This window comes from Zootoca vivipara, chromosome 14 (genome assembly GCF_963506605.1).
Source record: "Zootoca vivipara chromosome 14, rZooViv1.1, whole genome shotgun sequence".
NCBI lineage: Eukaryota > Metazoa > Chordata > Lepidosauria > Squamata > Lacertidae > Zootoca > Zootoca vivipara.
In genome coordinates this window covers 1985541-2005372 of record NC_083289.1, presented here as the reverse complement: position 1 = coordinate 2005372, position 19832 = coordinate 1985541, and the positions used below count along the sequence as shown (strand labels likewise).

Here is a 19832-nt window from a genome sequence, read left to right as displayed (position 1 = left end):
TTGGAATGTGGGAGTATCTTTAGTTTAAAGTCTCTTTAGATTCAGTTTGTTTTTCAGTTAAAGAAACCCAACCGTTTGTATTTTCATCTGCATACTTTTACAAGTGTGCAGCTAGTAAGGGGTTTCATATAAGGGAGATAATACCCTACGCTCTTGGTGGTGTTTTCTTAGCCAGGTTGACTTCTGACTGCGTATACTCTGCGTGAAGCGTACTTTAAAGGGCCACTGAAAACTGGGATATATGATTTAGGTTAAGCAAGTTTCAATACCCAGTTTTCTCCAATATTATTCTTATTATATATGTTATTTTCCAATACTTTTCTGTTGCTCCAGAGCATAAATTCCAAACCAATGGATTCAAATGACAATAAAAGAGATTCCAACCAAACATTAGGAATGACTTTCTGCTGGGAAGAGATCTTTGATAGTGGAGCAGACTACCTCAGAAGATGATAGACTTTCCTTCATTGGAAGTTTTTCAACAGAGGTTGGATGGCCAGCTGTCAGGAATTATTTAGCTGTGATTCCTGTATTGCAGGGGGTTGGACTAGATGACCCTTGGGTAGATTCCAACTCTACAGTTCTATGATTCTACACTGTCTTCTGCCTGTCAGTCAAAACTGTATCTTCTCACTGTGTTCAAAAGTTGTGTACTTTACTATGTTTTACGTTATTTATGTACAAAATATATGGAGATAAATTTGTAGGGTTTCTTAAAATGGTCCTGACTTTTCAATCCTGTCTCTGTATCACTGCAGAGGTTGACCAATACACAAAGCCCCTATGGTATTCCTTCAGTTTTCTTTAAATTGGAGAGAAACCAAATTTACAAGGGGGCAAATGATTTCAACAAGATTAATGTAGAACAGAACACCTGCTCTGAACATCTGCTAACCCATCTCATACCTGAAAGGTTTCAGAGAACTCTGATTTCCTCTCCTCCAAAACTAATCCATGCAGAACCCAAGCCAGGACTCAAATGCTTAAGGCTAAAACAGCCATTGGACTTGACAGGTGGACGCGGTAGGCACAGTGAACCTTAGAGCAGGGTTCATCCCAAATCATTTAACATAAAGCACACTGCAGGTAGAGGTTCTCAGAGTATACCAAAAGCAAAGTGGGTTTGTCAGCTTTGAGAGAAGGAGCATTCAGGGGGGTGACAGAAGACCCATCTTCTCCACACACAGTGAAAGCAATATTACAAGTCAACACCACCTGGAAGAGCAACATTAGTCAAGTGGGCAGATGGAAGGAGGAGGCAGGCGCAACTGCAGCTGACATTGGCTATTCTAAGTAGATGGGAAACCCAAAGAAAGATGCTGTTTGACATGGAGAAAAGCGATGTGGTTTCTTTGTACCCAGCAGGGATGCATTCAATCAACAGACATATGGCAAAGAGAACTGAAACCTCCACAAGGCAGCAGGGTGACCCCAAACTTGTGTTGCACCACAATGGATGAAAAACAGTGGAAGAAAAGCATACTTTTGATGTGGTGCAAAAACAGATGTCTTGATTGTTTAATCCTTTCAGTCTTGGACCTGGGACATGGCATTAGTTGGGAAGATACTGGGAGTTGCTCAGGGCCTCAGTTCCTCAACTGCAGTGTCCAATCAACAGTGCTTCTAGTCTTGGACACAGATCTTAGATAAGATATGCAGCATCTGCTTCAAAGTCCTGTTGAGCCAATGTGGTGCCAATGCTAGAGGGTTGGGCTTGAATGGGAGAAGGGGATAGGTAGAAATGCCCAGTACCAATCTGAAAAGTTTCAGCAGAGGCAGGAAGGAATCCATCCTCCTCTAACTAAAACAGGACTCAAGGTGCTAAACCTGGTTCTCCCACTTGGGTTCTCCCAGTCCTCATTTAATCCCCACAACAACCCTGTGAGGTAAGTTAGGAGGAGAGGAGGAGAGGCAGTGACCACCCCACCTTGTTCCCAGAGCCCCCACATTCAAATGTGCACTAAGTAGCTTGCTGCCTGATTGCAGCTGAGGTTTTTTGTGTGTGCACCCCACCAAGTTGAACGGGACTTGTTTCTCTGTTAGAGGGCAAGGGATTGTTGTCCAACACCCACAGCCCAAGATGAAGGATGAATGGGAATCTTAAAGCAGCCTCACCCCCCACTTGCATCATGACGCTTTTGCTTTCACCCAAGGTAGCATGTAAAATCATATAAAAACTAACAGGGGCTTTTGATCTTCAGCTATTCAAAGCCAGTAATAAATTAAAAAATGGTTCAGTGCAGAACACAGACTCCAGATGAATCGAGGGCTATGCTGCTATGGAAATGTGTTGAATTGCTAAAGAGAAGCAGGGATCCCTTTGATCCTGCAAAAGCTACCCAAGAAGAACTGACATCCCCCAAAAGCTTATATTATTCTATGTTTTTACTCTAACCAAGGCAGGACCAAAGAAAGCAAATTTCCTGTATCCTCACAAAGCCAGGCTCCAAATTATAATGCAGTTCTGGTGCACTTACATGGGCAGTTCACCTTTAAGGATGTTAGCCAGGCAGTGTCTGCTCCAGGTTTGGGGTGGTCCTTGTCTTCAGGGGACCTCCCTCCCTGAGCAGACTGTAGCTGTAGCTCAGTGGTAGAGCTTTGCATGCAAAAAGTCCCTGGAGAGTACAGAGGAACAAAAGAGTGAAAAGCAAGAAGACAAGCGACCTGGGAATCTTTAAGCACCCTGCCAAGCTTAATTCCACTCTCAGACACGCAGTCACAAGGCAGGCACTTCTCTCCAGCGCATAAATATCAGTCACTGTGCATGGATACAGTGTCCAGCTCGGCAAGGTAAATGAGCATGGACAGCCATGAATTGCAGAACATCATTTCCAAAGGGCAATTTGCCAGCTAAACAGCAGGAGACGAGAAGGCAGCTTTGGAAAAGGGATGGCATAAGTTTTTTAATGATGTGCCTCAGATGTTTTTATATATGTGCACACACGGGAGGGGGGGAGCTTCAGAAGGCATCTCAAGGCAGCCCTGTTTCGGGAAGCTTTTAATGTTTGATGGATTTCTGTATTTCAATATTTTCTTGGAAGCTGCCCAGAGTGGCTGGGGGAACCTGGCCAAAGGGGCGGGGTAAAAATAAATTATTATTATTATTATTATTATTATTATTAGCCGTTTCTCAGCATTCAGCAAGGAAATTTGAAAGAGTACAGGGGTTCCATGCTGAGCACCCAACTCTTGCATCCCAATAACTGCACTTCCCATCTACCAGTATTTGCAGAAGCACAGCCTCTACATGTCACAGGAGCAATCAGTATAGATCTGCTAGGCTAAGAACTGCCATAGCTGCCCTCTGAGCTGAAGGGTTTGCTGCCTCTATAAGGGATTTCCAACTGCCATGGGGGGAATCACACCCCCAGATATTGAAAGCTGGAGCGTTGCTTGATCATGTGTCCATCTAAGCACTATTTATGTGGGCTTGTCTCTTGGACAAGACCGTCCCCTCCATTTTGGAACAATTTATATCTAGACTGCCAGCCTTACCAAGTTGCCACTGAGTACCTGCTCCCTGGGGCTGCTGCCTCACTCTGCTAACAGAAAGGCTCACCCAAAGTGAGCTGGATTATTTGTGGTTATGGTTACCATCAGCTTCACCAAACATATTGACATATAAACCAGTCTTGTACTGAGGGCTTATTCACACTTACCTTCCCTCTGCTCTTTCCAGGCATGCGCCACACTTTAAAAGTCCATGTCCAAGCAGCCTCCCCCCCCCCCTGGAGCTTTCCCAAGGAAAACACGTTCCTTAAAGCTGAATGGGAGCAAACGGCAATCCATGGAAAACTCAAATGCACTCCAATTGAGTGCTAAAAAGCAGGTTTTCATGGGGAGAGCTTGGGGTATTGATATTGAACCTGTTCCTGGAAAGAGCAGGGCAAAAAAACAAGTGTGGGGTAAACCATATGTTTTCTTTTATTTGTGGCAGGTCTCCAAGGTCTCAGGCAGAGAAGGGTCCACCACAGATCTCAATGGAGCCTGATACCTGATCTTTCTGGTACATAGAACTGTAGAGTTGGAAGGTACCCAAGGTTCATCTAGTCCAACCCCCTGCAATGCATGAATCCCAGGTAAAGAATCCCTGACAGATGGCCATCCGACTTCTGCTTAACAACCTCCAATGAAGGAGAGTCCACCACTTTCTGAGGGAGTCCTTTCCACTGTCAAACAACTCTTACCATCAGAAAGTTCTTCCTAATGATGAGTTGGAACCTCCTTTCTTGTAATTCAAATTGATTGCTTTGAGTCCTACCCTCTGGAGCAGCAAAAACATGCTTGCTCCATCTGTGACATGAAATTCCTTCAGATATTTGAAGATGGTCATCAAATCACCTCTTAGTCTTCTTTTCTCCCGGCTAAACAGACCCAAATTTCTCACAAGGCTTGGTTTCCAGGCCATTTATTTTTTTGGGTCAGTTGAAGATGTCAGGGGTTGAAGTTGGGACTTTCTGTATGCAAAGTGTGTGCTCTGCACCTGAGCTGTGGGCCATACTTTAACTTTAAAAAGAAAAAGAAAAACTGACATGAATTACTCCTATTTGTCTTAGAGCTGTTATCTGAACCCATGGCCACTTGTGCAAAATGTTTTGCAGGAAATCTTATGAAGTTCTAATGAGATTTTATAGTTCAAAAATGAGGTACATGTTTATTATTCAGTGTAAAAGCCTCTTCTGGTGAGATTGTTATATTAAGGAAATGACATTCTTGGTATAGACGTGAATTACATTGAATCAAAATTAAGTGCTCTTTGTCATAATGCAATGTGACTTTGCGATTAAGGCTAAAATGAAAGAATCATAATGACAGCAACCATATTGCACAATTAAGTGACAATTCTGTGCAGTTTGCCAAACCATAACTTGATTATCCACTGGTAGAGATAGAAAGATGTGTTAATTTCAGTTTCTCTCAATCCCTCATTTTTTCGGTCTTCAATTCACTTAATCTCATTTCTGCATCACTTTTCAGTTTTTAAAAAAGCTACATGAGGGGTTTAAAGAGACTTCCGGATTGGTCACGATCATGTTCAGGTCATGAGTTCATCCAGTGAGCTTGTCGGGATGACTCAATCATAGAAAAGGTTGAAAGGGAGAGTGAAGGCAACGCAATACCCCTAAAAGGGCTCAAAAAGGGTTCTGAGCTTTGACCAAGCCAAGCAGCACAAAAAGGGGGTTCCCAAAGGCTCCTGCACTTAGTAAAGTGGCGGAGAGAGAAGGAGAACCCCAGCCTTCCCTTTCTATGAGATGCCTCAAACGCCTGAGCAATTCAGCTACAGATCTCTCCATAATTCGAGACTAAAATATTAAGACTGCTGACTGGCAAACAAAGAAGAAAGACCTAAGAAGGTATGCACAACAATTGGCAGACAATTCGTTAACAAAAAGGAGTCTAATGTTACAAGGGGGAGGAAGGAGGCCACCTTCAAATGTGGTTTTAAAAGACACTGCGCTCTAAATATTGCAAAAAGAAGAACTTAAGGACTTAATTCCTAATTTGTGAGTCAAGGATTTTGAAATACAGAAAATTGGAACCTGTTGGAGAAATCTCTGAGATGGGTGGGAAGAAGTGACGGACGCCCTGATTCTTTGTTGTGGCCGTGGAGTATCAGTGGGGGGAGGGGGAGAGAGAGAGAGGAGGAGGAGGAGGGGAAGGAAACGCTGCATTGTTGCAGAGAGGACTGGTGAAGAGTCTCTGATAGCCAGCCCCACACAACAGAGCGGCACATTGCCTGAAAATGGGAAAACTGGTTGTGGACATTTGGAGGAGGGGGAAGTGACAGCAGCAGAGGCAATGTCTAAAGTGAGAGGCTGCAACATGGTGGAGAGGAAATGCTGAATCATGCCGCTTCTGCAAATTGGCCCATGTAGAAGGAAATGGAGGAGCAAACCAAACAAGCAAGCAAGGAGTGGGACAGAAACTTTTTTAATTTGCCAACAAACCAGGCAGAATGCTTGCCTGGCAATTAAAGAAAAAGCAAAAAGAGAGAACAATAGAGCAATTGAAAGAGGAAGGGAAGATAATAGAAGAACCTAAAGCAATATGCGAAAAAATTACAAATTACTATAGGAAGTTATATCAAGCAGAAGATGAAGACCAAAAAGCCATGGAAAAATATATAGCACAGAACAGACTCCCGACAATAACAGGCAAAAAAATTAAACAACTAAACTCCCCAATAACCATGATGGAGATGCAACAATCAATTTCCGAAGCGAAGACAGGAAAGTCACCAGGTACAGACGGTTTATCTGCCGTGTATTACAAGAAAATTAGAAGACATATTGTCAGAACAGATGAAAACAGTCATGAATGGCATTTTAAAAAAATACCAAAATCATGGGAAGAAGCTTTTATCAATCTGATACCCAAACAAGGAAAGGATCCAATGCTAATTAAAATTATAGACTGATATTATTAAATAACGATTACAAATATTTGCTGACATAATAGCCAACAGATTAAAAATATTACTTAATGGAACCACACATAAATCACCCCTCTGTCACCTCTACTGTTTATTATGGTGCTAGAATCTCTAGCGATCGCAATAAGGAAAGATCCAGCAATAAAAGGAATAGTAGTAGGAAGGAAATCACATAAAATAAAAGCCTTTGCGGATGATTTGAGAATAACTACTGAAAACCTGGAAGAAAGTGTTCAAAAAATATTAGAAAGAATTATTGAATTTGGAAAGGTGGCAGGATTTAAATTACATAAAAATAAAGCTAGTATCTTAGCAAAAAAATATGTCTACACAAGAAAAAGAAGAATTACATCGCAAATGAAAATAAGAGAATATTTATGCAACATCTGCAGCAAGAATACTAATTGCAAAAAACTGGAAAAGTGAAACAGTACCAACAAAAAAAGAGTGGCAGGAGAGATTATTTGATTACCTTGAGTTGGCAAAAATGATGGATGCAATTAGGGGACAGTCTAAACAAAAATTTCAAAAAGAATGGGGAAAGTACAGAGATTATTTTTTTAAAAAAAACAACAACAGTGCACTCAAATTAAAACCTGGACTTGCTTCAAATAATTTTTGCAAAACAAAATATGGTTTACAAATACAACATATGGAGAAGGGTAGAAAAGACGAAATGAGAAAGTTTATTAAGTTTAAAATCAGACCCCTGTTGAAGAGGAAGGAAGTCTACTAGAATAGAATAAGAAAATAGAATAAGAATTAAAGATTGGCTAACATAAGTCTGCGTGCAGATACTTGCAAATTTATGGATATACTAGCTGGCCCTACCACGCATTGCTGTGGCTTTGTGTGTGAAATTAGGAAGAAAGGAATAAGATAGTTGATGTTTGGGAGGTGTGTGTGTGTGTGTGTGGTGGAGTGGGAGGGTACTGGGGCAACTTGACATGGCATGAAGTTTGGGGACTTTCGGTGTATTACCTAGCCACCTGGTAGTGGTTGGTTCAGTGGGGGGGGGCTGCTTGTGTTGGGAGGTGTGGTGTAGCGAGATAAAGCCTGTCTTTTGATGTGTTGCCTTTGGGGGCAGGGGCTGCGGTGGCAGTGGGGCTCGGCCTGGCTCTGATGGCGTTGCTTGTGTGGGCGGAGTTGGCAGCGCGGCTCACTTGGGTGTGAGAGCGTATGTGGAGTATGTGGTGGTTGTGGGGGGGGCACGGTCTGTCTTTCTGTCTTTCGTTGCGATGTCAGCGATGCCGGAGTTGGCGGCGTCAGGGCTTAGCCTTCTTCTTGGGGCGTGTGTGATGGCAGTGGTTGTGGCGATGGTGTGGGGTGGCCTGTCTCCAACGGCATTGTTGGCGGTGTTGGCCCAGCCTGGGTGCCTCTCACTTAGCTGTTGGCCCAAGGGGTAGGATTCTGTCATTGCTCTTTGAGCAGGAGTTGGCGTGGTGGCAGGTACAGCATGCTGTGTTTTATGATGTCAGGATATTGCCCCCACCTTTGGAAAAGGAGCTGTTTGAGTCGTGTATTGTAGCTGTAGTTGTGTCAGTGGCCATTAGATGGTGCTGTGTTGAGTTCCTAAAAACTGGGTTTTACCTGCCTCAGGTGTGAAATCTGTCTACACAAACTGCATAAGATCCCTCGCGTATTCGCATGTGACGTTCTGTCAAAATTTTATCGCAATTGGTCCAGCGGTTTCGGTGAAAAGTGGAGACACGCAAACATGGCCTGCTTACATTTATAGATGGATGATAGATAGATTAGATAGATAGATTTTTTTCATTTATTTTGTGTTTTCTTTCGTAGTTTGTTTTCCAAGTGTTGTGTGTGTATGTGCTGTAATAATAAGTTAATAAAAGGCATTTACCCCCCCCCCAAAAAAACCCTACATGGGAATCCGTATGAATTTTCATGCACATTTCTCTGAATACACACATTTTTGTCCAACAGATGCATTTTTGCAATCCATTTCCCCCTTTGGCAACATCATGAGAAGAGAAGACTCCCTGGAAAAGACCCTGATGTTGGGAAAGATGGAGGGCACAAGGAGAAGGGGATGACAGAGGACGAGATGGTTGGGCAGTGTTCTCAAAGCTACGAACATGAGTTTGACCAAACTGCGGGAGGCAGTGGAAGACAGGAGTGCCTGGCGTGCTCTGGTCCATGGGGTCACGAAGAGTCAAACACGACTAAACAACTAAACAACAAGAGCTCAAATGTTTGTTTCCCATACTCTGTGCATTTGTGTAGAGACAACTGAAACCATGAGTTGTTCCCTCCAGCTGCCTTCTTGCAGTTTCCTGCCCTTTAGCAGGTTTCAGCAGCACCACCTCATTTTCTGGTGCATCAGTGAAGCTATTATTCCCAGTACCAGGTGTTCCCTTTTCATCTGTAATACTGTCTCTCTCCTCCTCAGGATTTAGTTTAACACTCTCCTGATCGGGTTCACAAGAGTCTTAGCAAACACATTCTTGCCAACCGTTGTGAGATACAACCTATATCTTGCCAGAAGTTGTTCCTCATGGAATTAGGACCTTGGTCCAAGAAGCCAACCCTTTCCTGACAACATCACCTGTTTCCCCCCCCCATCAAGTAAATAAATAAAAATACAGAACTGCTGTCCTTCCTCCTCAGCAAGGTGTCTGAGATGAGGGCATGAAATCGATTTTGAAACTATAGTGACTCAGCATGGCTCCTGACAGTCCTGGCTTCTGTGTTTCACATTATTCCTGCATCTCTGTTCCAAGACAGTCCACTCTGGTATCGTGATAATTTCTTCATCTTGCCCAGTATCTCAAAGTGTGGATAGGGAGGCCTCAAGTTGCTATACGTTCTCTTCCAGCAAGGCAACCAACTTGCACTTGCTGCAGGTACTGTATAGTTTTGCACATTCTCCAGCAGAAATGCAAACATGGCACAGGAGTTGTAGGTCACTGCAACAGCTCTCTCACCGCCCATGTCTCTTGGCCCTGAACACACAGGATTCAGCTCAGTAGAACATAAAGAGAGTGTGCTTATTACTTGATGCGGCAGATTTGTGCTTAAAGTGTCTTTGATCGTGGATTTGAGACTCAATTTATTATATATTTATTGTGCTCTATTGCATATTCTATGTCATCAGCTACCCTGTGTTCCTATCTTGGAGTAAGGGCAGGGTATGAAAACTATGTATAACAACAACAACAACAACAACAACAACAACAACAACAACAACAACAACAACCTTTTGCACCATGTAAGCCTACCTGTTATATAGAAGGATATCCGGCTTCCAAATCTGGCCATCAGGAAAACGGACGTTCTTCACTCCAGGATATTCTGACATATTCCACTGTAAATAGTAGTCTGTCCAGTACTGGAAAATTAAGAATAATAAGCAAACACACACAGGTTAATTTTATTTTTCTACTTCTTCCAGAGTATGGCAGAGTTAGGACTCAAATGAATGTCTGGAACTCTCAAGAAGTGGCATTTTACTTGCAAAAAACACCCCAAATTCTACAAATTGTGCATTTAGCCACTGAGGCGGGGTTAGAGGGTGGGGGGTACAACTGAAGGCATTAAAATTTCATTTTTAGGTCACCCAGTTGCACACAGCAGCCTATAAAAGAAATGCCGCTCTGCTTGTGACTTACAGTTTGTGCCATCTCAAGCATGAAATTGAAATATATATATTAAAGGTCCCACAGAGGAAATAGGAAGCTGCCTCAGATGGTTCATCTAGCTCCGTATTCTCTCCTGCAGCCTTCCCCAACAAGTGTCATCCAGGTGCTGTTCAGTTACAGCTCCTATCAGCCCCAGCATGGCTACTGGTAAGGGATAATGGGAATTGTAGTACTGTATGCAGGAAGTGGCTGACACACTCGTGGTGTCAGCCTGATGGCCATCTGTAGAGATGAACCAAACAAACCAGGAGAGGCTAGGCAGGTTGGCCCTGCCAGAGAAGAAGCAATGCTCAGCCAGCTGAAGGATGAAGGTGTGGTGAGTGGCACATTAATAGAGTGGCTCAAGCTGGGCGGAGGAGAAAGGATGGAGATGGAGTGGTAGAATAAGGAAAGAGTAAAGAGCTAGGCTGTTTAGCAAGCCTTGCCACAGTGACTTGGGACACAGCAGGAGAGAAAGGAAAAGGCAGCAGTTCTGGAGCTAGCCAGCCCAGTGGTAAGTCAAAGAAGAACATAAGAGCCAATGGCCTATTTAGTCCAGCATCCTGTTCTTACAGTGGCTGACCAAATGCCCCAGGGGGAAACCCACAAGCAGGATTCAAGTTCAAGTTCCCTTCGTGTGGCTTCCAGAACCAGCATTCAGAAGCATTGCTGCCTGCAACTGTGGAAGCAGAGCACAGCCATCCTGGCTAGTAGCCATCACTAGCCCTCTCCTCTTTGTCTAATCTTCTTTTAAAGCCATCTAGGTTGGTGGACATCACTACTTCCTGTGGGAGTGAGTTCCATAGTTTAACCATGTTAGCTGAAGAAAGCAAGTGGCTTCTTACACACCTGGTGATAGAAGACTTAAGGGGGAAGCAAGAGTGCTTAGCTAAGCAGATCTCAGAATAAACAAAATAAAAAAAATTCCTTCCAGCAGCACCTTAAAGACCAACTAAGTTTTTATTTTGGTATGCGCTTTCGTGTGCATGCACACTTCTTCAGATACACTGAATTAGAAGTCCCCAGACGCTTATATGTAGAGAAAGGGTGGGGAGGGGTGGTGGAAATGGGTGATAGACCGACTGATAGCTGTTGACTGCAAACGACTGCAAATGGACTTGCATGAAAAAGCAAGGGGTGAGGTGGCTGAGGATCGCTTTATCATGTATAATGAGATAATAATCCAACGTCTCTGTTCAAACCAGGTCTCTCCATGGTTTTAAGCTTGGTGATAAGTTGCAATTCAGCAACTTCTCTTACCAGTCTATTTCTGAAATTCTTTTGTAGTAAGACAGCTACTTTGAGATCTTGTATAGAATGTCCTGGGAGATTGAAGTGTTCTCCTACTGGTTTCTCTGTCTTGTAATTCCTGATGTCAGATTTATGTCCATTTATCCTTTGGCATAGGGTTTGGCCTGTTTGTCCAATATAGAGAGCTGAAGGGCACTGTTAGCATTTGATGGCATACACAATGTTAGAAGATGAGCAATTAAATAGTCCTGAGATGGTATGTTGGATGTTGTTGGGGCCAGTAATGGTGTTGTCCATGTGTATGTGGCAGCAAAGTTGGCATCTGGGTTTATTGCAGGCTCTGGTACCAGTGTCCATGTTAAGTCTGGTGGTTGTATTATTGTGGGTGAGGAGTTGTTTAAGATTGTGCTCATTAAGCCTGACACTCCTGTACAGATCCTGTTCTGCTAATAAAGAGTTAACTCCAGCTTGCTTGGTGTTATTTTCTGCTGGCTCACCCTTGTCACTGTAGGAATGTTAAGGGTTGTATGAAAGGATATATTGAATAAATATTATCCTTCCTTCACTCACACTAGTGAGTGATGTAGCAGAGCAAATTCCCCTTAATTTAGCTGGAAGCTAGTTTGCAGATTTGTTTGAATCTCTAAGTTAAGATTATTTCCTGGTGTCCCCTTTGATCCCTCTTAAAAGAATAAAGACACAAGAGTCTTCCTGATTAAAATAACAAAAAGTTTACTCACATTTCAGTTCATGATTTGATCCCTGAAAGGCAGGCTTTGCTTAGTAGTTACATAAACAAAGGCAAGCAAGAGGCCACCTTCCAGCCAGGCAAGAGCACTTGAACAGAGCGTGGTGTGGGGCTCATGAGGGGCAGGGCTCGGAGAGAGTCCTGTGGGCCAGATAGAGGAGTCTGGCAGGCCACGTTTGGCCTCTGGACCTGAGGCTCCCCATTCCTGCCCTAAATGTTTGCAAGGCTCATCCTCCTTTGCATTGTGTTTATCTTGACTGCAGCCTTGTGAGCTACCAACCTCAAACAATGGGGGACAAAGAAACATGGTGGGATGAAGATCCTGTACTGATTTGCACTAACCAGCCAGCTTCTGCACAAGGTTAAGTGGAGATCACCTAAGGCAGGTTCCTATAATTTCACATCAGTGCTCCAATCATTAGTTTTAGCTTCAGAAAGTCACACATTTCCCCCAGATGATTGTTTTGCTCCACGCAATGCATGATAGCCTCATTCTAGGGAAATTTGACCTCTTGTTTAGCTCCATGGTTTGCTGCAATCTGCACTGTGCTTTTTCCTTTAGTTTGTATTGGGCAATTCTTTTGCAACTCAGTATGCTGTTTACAAAGCAGTGCTCCTGTGTGCCCTCCAGCTCTACAGATGTCAATTGCTGGAGGTCGACTCCAGTCAGGATGCCCAGTGATGAGCTCTTGTCTCTCCCAGGGCTTGTGACACTGATAAATCTGTCCTTGATTAAACTGCCTGGTTTTTTCCAGGACCAGTTTTTAAAGCTGATGAAAAGTTTTCTTACTTTTATAAATAACTTTTATAAAATAACTTTCCACATCTTCTTTTAAAATGCAATGGCAGCAAAAGATAACTTCTTTTTTTGTCTCATCAACATCAGTCAGCCAATACGTTTAACTATGCAACATATACTTAAACCATGGAACTCACTGCCATGAGAGGCAGTAATGGCTTTGTAACAAAAATAAATATATGAATAAAGGACCTAACCATGTGATGCTGACATAAAAACCCTGCACAAACACTATGCAACAGAACGAAATATAATTCCCCCCCTCCTCTCACTTTCCCCCCAAATAGCGTACATTGGTACCTCATTTTGAGCATCCATTTTGTTGAACGTCCGCAGCAAACCTGGAAGTAACCTAACCGCTCCACATGTGTGCGCAGAACGGCGCTTTGCCGTGCGTCCTTTTCGTCTAGCATCCGGGGCTCCGGAACGGATCCCGGTTGCAAAACAAGGTATGACTGTATATGACCGTGTCTCATACTGAATGCAAATGAACTGTCAATTGAAAGCGGAAACACTATAGGTACTCCTTTTTGTTTATTTGTTACAGAAGACAATCTTTAATAAAAAGTATAAAAAAGAGGATTAGAGAAATTCATGGAGGAGATGGCTGTCAAAGGCTACCAGCTAGCCAGGATGGCTCTGCCCTGCCTCCACAGTGGGAGGCAGCAATGCTTCTGAATGCCACTTGCTAGAAAACAAGAGGGGGAGAGCGCCCTTGTGTTCAAATCATGCTTTCCCCCTTTTCTTCCTAATGTAACACTAATGTCTCAACAAATGGAACTTATATGTAGAAAACGTAACTTGAAAAAAGAGACATTTCACATACTTCTGTAAACCAAGAAATCTTTAATAAAAATATGTTTAAAAAATCCTGCTTGTATACTCATTTTTCAAATAATCTAATTCAAAGTACTGTAGTAGAAAAGCCTTGTCTTTGTTATTCAATAAATGTTTCCCAGTTTGTTTCAAAAATATCTTGCCACTGTTTTTTTCTGGTTTATTTTTATAAAATGTGTTAATTTTGTCATTGACACAAATTCCCAGTGTTTATCAATCCATTCTATTGATTGGTGTGGTTTGTAATCTTCACTTGCTTGCATACAGTAACCCTGATGCTTTCAACACATATGAGATAAGTTCCTTGTGTCCATTCCTTACAATGCAGTGTTTTTTTAAATCATATGTTGATAAAAGTGCTGTGAGTGCCAGCACAAAATGGATGCCATGAGCAGCAAAAACAAAGGGTGATACTTGGTACTGGGGAGGACTGTAAAAAGAAGGGGGGAACCTTGCATATATGTAGCTGGTCTCTTATTAAACTCTCAACTTTTCCCCATTTTTAAAATATACTGGCATTTCCACCACATATGAAAATAATTCCCATTTTTTTGGCATTTCCAAGAATTGAATACTGTAGTTCTTTATCTTCCGCAGTGTCCCCTGTTCTGCATCCTGTAACCCTCCCCTCACTTTGTTTAAAATGGAGTTGTGTAAATACACTTCATGTCAATTTCTAGTAACACACTTATGTCACTGTGTCCTGAAATACAGTCAGTTGTGAGCAAATTGCTCTTTGATGTAACTGATGGTTGATACTGAAGGTGTTATGTACTGAGCTTGGATCCTAGAAAAATAGGCAGGTAGAATCCTAGAAGGCAGCAACTTGATTGGGCTGCAGGAGCAGCCCAAATCAGGCTCCAGAAGGAAGTCAATCAGCAACCTGATTGGACTACAGGAGCAGTCCAATCAGGCTCCAGGAGGGGAGTTGAATCAGCCAATCACACGGGACCCGTTGTGTAAATAATGTATATATAGCCAGAGGGTTTGGGGGAAAAACTCACTCACTGATGACCATGAGCTGAAATAAAGAGCATGAAATCAACACTCAACTCCGAGTATATTTCAGAAGGAAATGAATGCAATGAAAAAAGTGGAGGGATGGAAAAAGGGAGTAGAAATTTATGAAGTTAACTTCCAGATTCAGACGACTTCAGGAGTCCTTGTGAGTACTCCTCGCTTTTGATTAAGGGATGTTTGCTCATTTGATATGTGTACAATCCATGTCAGTGGCAGACCTTGGGGTTTCAAATTTCAGTGGTGCTCTGTACAACACCAACATTTGGCTGGCACGCACACACACACACACACACCCCGCCTCTCACCTTCCATTACACATCGTAGTTGTGGTGCCACCGGAGGAAGGTGAAAGTCAGTGCTGTCCATTTGCTGTCCAGTGCTGTCCCAAATGGACAGCATCTGATAGCTGGCCTACCATAGCAGTCGGGAATTCACAAGAGTGGACAGCTGACATACTGACTCATTCAGTATTTCTGACTATATTTGACAGCTGGCATGCAGTAGCAATTAATGTTTGACACTCTCTGATATACATCTTACATTGGAAAACAACCAATATTTTATTACTGTAAATGAATTCTTTCACTAAACCAATCACAAGAAGCAAATAATGGGTTTGTCATATTCTATTAGCCTTTAAGGTCTTTTTGCTGTTTTTACTGTGGAACATCTGCTTTGCATGCAGAAGGTCCCATGTTCAATCCCCAGCATCTCTATGTAGGGCTGGGGAAACACTCCTGTCTGAAAAACTGGAGAGCTGCTGCAAGTCAGTGTGGACAATACTGAACTAGATGGACCATTGGTCTGACTTGATATATAGCAGCCTTCTGTGTCTCTGCAGTTTCAATTTCCATGGTGCCCACATATTTCTTTTAAAGGGAGGAGCTGTAGCTCCATGATAGAACCTCTGCTTTGCATGCAGAAGGTCCCAAGTTTAATCCCCAGCATCTCTGGGGAGGGCTGGGGTGTCCCCTGCTTGAAGTCCCAGATAGCAACTGCTAGCCAGTGTAGACAATATGGAGCTAGATCTTGGCATGTGAGAACTTCCTAAGTTACTGCTAAAATCACCCTCTTAAAGGACCCTTCTGAACTTTAACACTCACCATGTGTAGCCAAATATTGGTGGTTAAAACTTGGTTCTTTTCATCCTGCCAAAGGAAAGGAAAGGAACAAATCAATGTTGGTTGTTGTTGTTTTTATTTTTTTAAAAAAAGCTGTTATGAAGAGTTAGTGAAATAGCTTCCCTCTGCTATGAATCTCAAATAACTGCCTGCTCAAAACCAAAGGATCCAGCTTGAAAGGCATCTAGTTCCTTCATAATACCTTGCATCAAGCACTTTCAGAAATAGGTCGCTGACTAATGTGAACTATCATTCTAGTTGATACTGGGCATCAGGCTATTTATTGCTTGTGGGTTATCCTGTGTGACAGCTCAACCGGATCCTCTAGAGCAGGGGTGGGTTCAGGCTTTTCAGATCAACTCTGTTGTTGTTGTTTTTTAAATAAATTCAGGACTCTCATCTGTATGAAGTGTTTTTATGAAACTTGGATCCCCTTTGCAATCCTGCATCCTGTACGTAGTCAGTAGCTGTTTGATTTTCTTCTGCTGACTAATTAGGCAGCTGCCATCTTGGGCCCAGCACACTTCCAACCCTAGATATGCCCGAACAGGGCCTAAGTCCTTCACTTTGAACTTACTTGACAATTGCTTGGCAAACCTTTTAGTTTGTTTATCTGTTTTGCAAGCATACAATACGTCATCTACATAGATCAGACAGAACTCTCGATCACTGCCTGTACCACACACATAAACACAATTGTCAGCTGTACTCTGCTTGAAGCCAAATGACACTAAGGCCTCATGCAAACATTTGTTCCAAGATCTTGCAGCCTGTTTGAGACCATATAGAGCTTTGTTTAATTTCAGCACTCTATTGGAACCTGTCTCATAACCAGGCGGTTCAGCTAGATACAGGTCTTCTGATAATGATGCATGTAAATATGCAGCCTGGATATAAAAAATGGTTTAACTGGAGTTTTCTCTTTGCTCCAAGCAAACAATAGGGACAACTCCGTACTTTAAATTGTTTCAGAAAAAAACCCCAAATTGACCACTTGCATGTGTTTGGGTCAAAAGCCTGGGTATTAATTCCAAAACAATGGCACAATGGTCCAGACCTGATATTAGCTATGCAGTAGGCATACTAAGTAGATTGGTCTCAAAACCCACACTAAATGCCTGGAAAGAGGTAAAGCAAGTTCTGAGACAGAACTTCAAGTTCAAACAGACAATTGGCTATATGTTACAACTAAATTCTTCAGAGGATGAAATGTTGAGTTGCTACTGTGATAGTGACTGGGGAAATTTGTCAGATAGAAAATCTGTCACAGGATTAGTCATAATGTTCGGAGGAGCTTTAATCAGCTGGCGATCGTGCAAGCAGAACAGTGTAAGTGTGTCGTCAACGGAATCTGAGTACGCTGCATTGAGTGAATTGAGCAACGAGGTGGTTTATGTCAAGCATTTGTTAGCAGATTTAAATGTAAATTGTGGAGAACCAGTACAAGTTTACATTGATAATCAGGCTTGTATAACCTTAAGTAAAACAGAGGGTGATTTTAATGCAAGAGTTGGGGCGAGATTTCGATCTGTGGCCTGGGACTATTGGGAAAGAAGGAGTTGGCAACAGCAACCAGAACGGAATCTTACTTTTGACGATATGTGCAACACACTACCTTGTTATTACCAACATACTCTTTTGACAGAAAAATAAATCCTTGGCAAACCACTGGCACCTCTTAGACTATGTTATTGTCTGTGCTAAAGATCGCCTTGATGTGCTCCTTACCAGAGCTATGGCGAGCACTGATGACTGCTAGAGAGATCACCAACTAATACACTCCACAATGGCTATCAAGATTATACCTCAACGCAGGCTTCAAGGAAGGAAACCAAGGCGCAAAATGAACACTCAAGCCCTTCAAGATCCCATTAAGAGGGATTGCTTCCAAACGACTCTTAAGGATCCTCTGCTTTCAGAATTCCCTGATAATATCGAGGAACACTGGACCAAGCTAAAAACATCCATTATTGGAGCCTGGGAACAAACTATTGGATACCAAACCAAGAAACACCAGGACTGGTTTGATGAGAATGACAGTGAGAACAGATGAAAAGCTCTTCAATCTGAGCAGGCTGAAAGCAAAAAGTAAGGTTACCGTAACTTCTGTCATAGAGCTTCAGTATGCTGATGACAACATAGTATGTGCACGCTCAGAGAATGACCTCCAAACCATCCTAAATATCTTTGCAGAAGCTTACGAAAAGCTTGGCCTATCACTCAACATCCAAAAAACCAAAGTGCTGCAACAAGTACAAAATAACCCTTCCGCAGTGCCACAAATCCAACTCAGTGGTGTAACGTTGGAAAATGATCACTTCTCCTACCTAGGCAGTTCCCTTTCCACAAGGGCCAACATTGATGCCGAAATCCAGCATCGCCTGAGCTCTTTCTCCCAATTGAAGTGCAGAGTGTTTGAGGACCGGGACATTCTCAGGGAAACCAAAATGCTTGTTTACAAAGCTATTGTACTACCAACCTTACTATATGCTTGTGAAACATGGACCACTTATAAACGCCATCTCCAACTCCTTGAAAGATTCCATCAACGGTGTCTCTGAAAATGTTTACACATCACTTGGAAAGACAGGCAAACTTATATCAGTGTACTAGAAGAAGCAAATATCACCAGTGTTGAAGCAATTTTCTTCAACATCAACTTCGTTGGACTGGTCATGTTGTGCGGGTGCCTGATGTTCGTCTTCCAAAGCAACTACTCTATTCCGAACTTAAAAATGGAAAGCATAATGCTGGTGGTGCCAGGTCAAAACTCACTTATTTGTCCAGGTTTTGCACCTGTCTGCTGGCTGCCTGTAGTGTTTTTATTTACGAGAATGCTGCTTTGTTTTAAAATGTGTTATATTGGATTCATTTTGTTTTTCCTTTATCCCCATGTACCACTTGCCCTCTGAGGGAAAAAGGAGGGGAGGGCAGGCAAGGAGGTGAGGACACCATCCTATACTGGCCTGTGGATCAGCTCAGAGCTGGCCCTCCTGCTGCTCTTTTCCTTCTCCATTCATGTTCCAAAGGATTAAAAGTTCCTCCATTTTCCCAGGAAGAAGACTTAAGACAACTTATTAGGTGGTTTTAAGAAAGGTTGTATTTATTGAAATATAATGAATCAGAGGATCTGTCAATCAGCCAAATAACTAAGTCAATGATGACATAAGAGGGAAGCTGGGTTTGGAAGCCCGCTGGTTATTTGCTCCTTAGGCAAGGGGGGGGGGGAGTATCTCCCTGCTATCCAGGGTTCATCATGATGTGCAGACCAGGCCCCAAGGACCTGCAAGCCTCCAGCTGTGGGTGATGACACAGGAGTACCCCCTATCATGTCTCAGGGGAGCAGTGAATTAAGGGCTCACCTTTCCTCACCTGCTGCACTGAATGCAAAAAAAGACAAAATCAGCACAAACTGAACAGCGTGAAACAGGCAAAAGCAGAAACTTCCAAGTGCCAATCAGGAGCTACCCCCCCCCCAATTCCTACTCAGCACCATAAAAGATGGCTAGCTAAAGTCCACACTATAAAGGGAAGGAGGGAGGGCAGTGTAAAAGAGTGGGCAGAGTAGCCTTAAATACCAGACTAGCCTGCACTCCCACTGGTCTCTCAGGCCCACCTGGTTCAAGGCCCCCTCCCAAGAAAAAGACCCCCTTGAGGTCTCTTTCCCCAAGTGGGGGGGGCATGAGGCAAATCCACACATACCACTGAAATCCCCACTCAGCCATGACACTCACTGCGGTGACCTTTGGCCCATCACTGCCTCTCTCAGTCTAACCTACCTCACAGGGTTGTTGTGGGGATTGAATGAGGAGGGAGAGAACCATAGAAATAGGACCTCAAGCTCCTTGGAGAAAAAGCTGAGATACAAATAGAATAAATAAAATAAATAAATAACACAAGTGTGGAAAAGCCATTAACTTTCATTTCTTTCTTCTTCTTCTTTGCCTTTTATCATTCTGTTTTTTAAAGGCTCTCATTGTCTCTC

General features: G+C 42.8%; 1 protein-coding gene across 1 annotated transcript in view; it reads right to left on the bottom strand.

Moving 5' to 3' along the window:
* Positions 1-19832, bottom strand: part of CHRNA7 (cholinergic receptor nicotinic alpha 7 subunit) — an 87985-nt gene that overhangs the window by 18752 nt on the left and 49401 nt on the right. The window contains exons 3-4 of the mRNA XM_035103153.1: positions 15830-15874; positions 9673-9782 (exon numbers count right to left, since the gene is read on the bottom strand). Of these exons, the coding sequence (XP_034959044.1) occupies positions 9673-9782; positions 15830-15874 (155 nt within the window). The remainder of the gene's footprint in view (positions 1-9672; positions 9783-15829; positions 15875-19832) is intronic.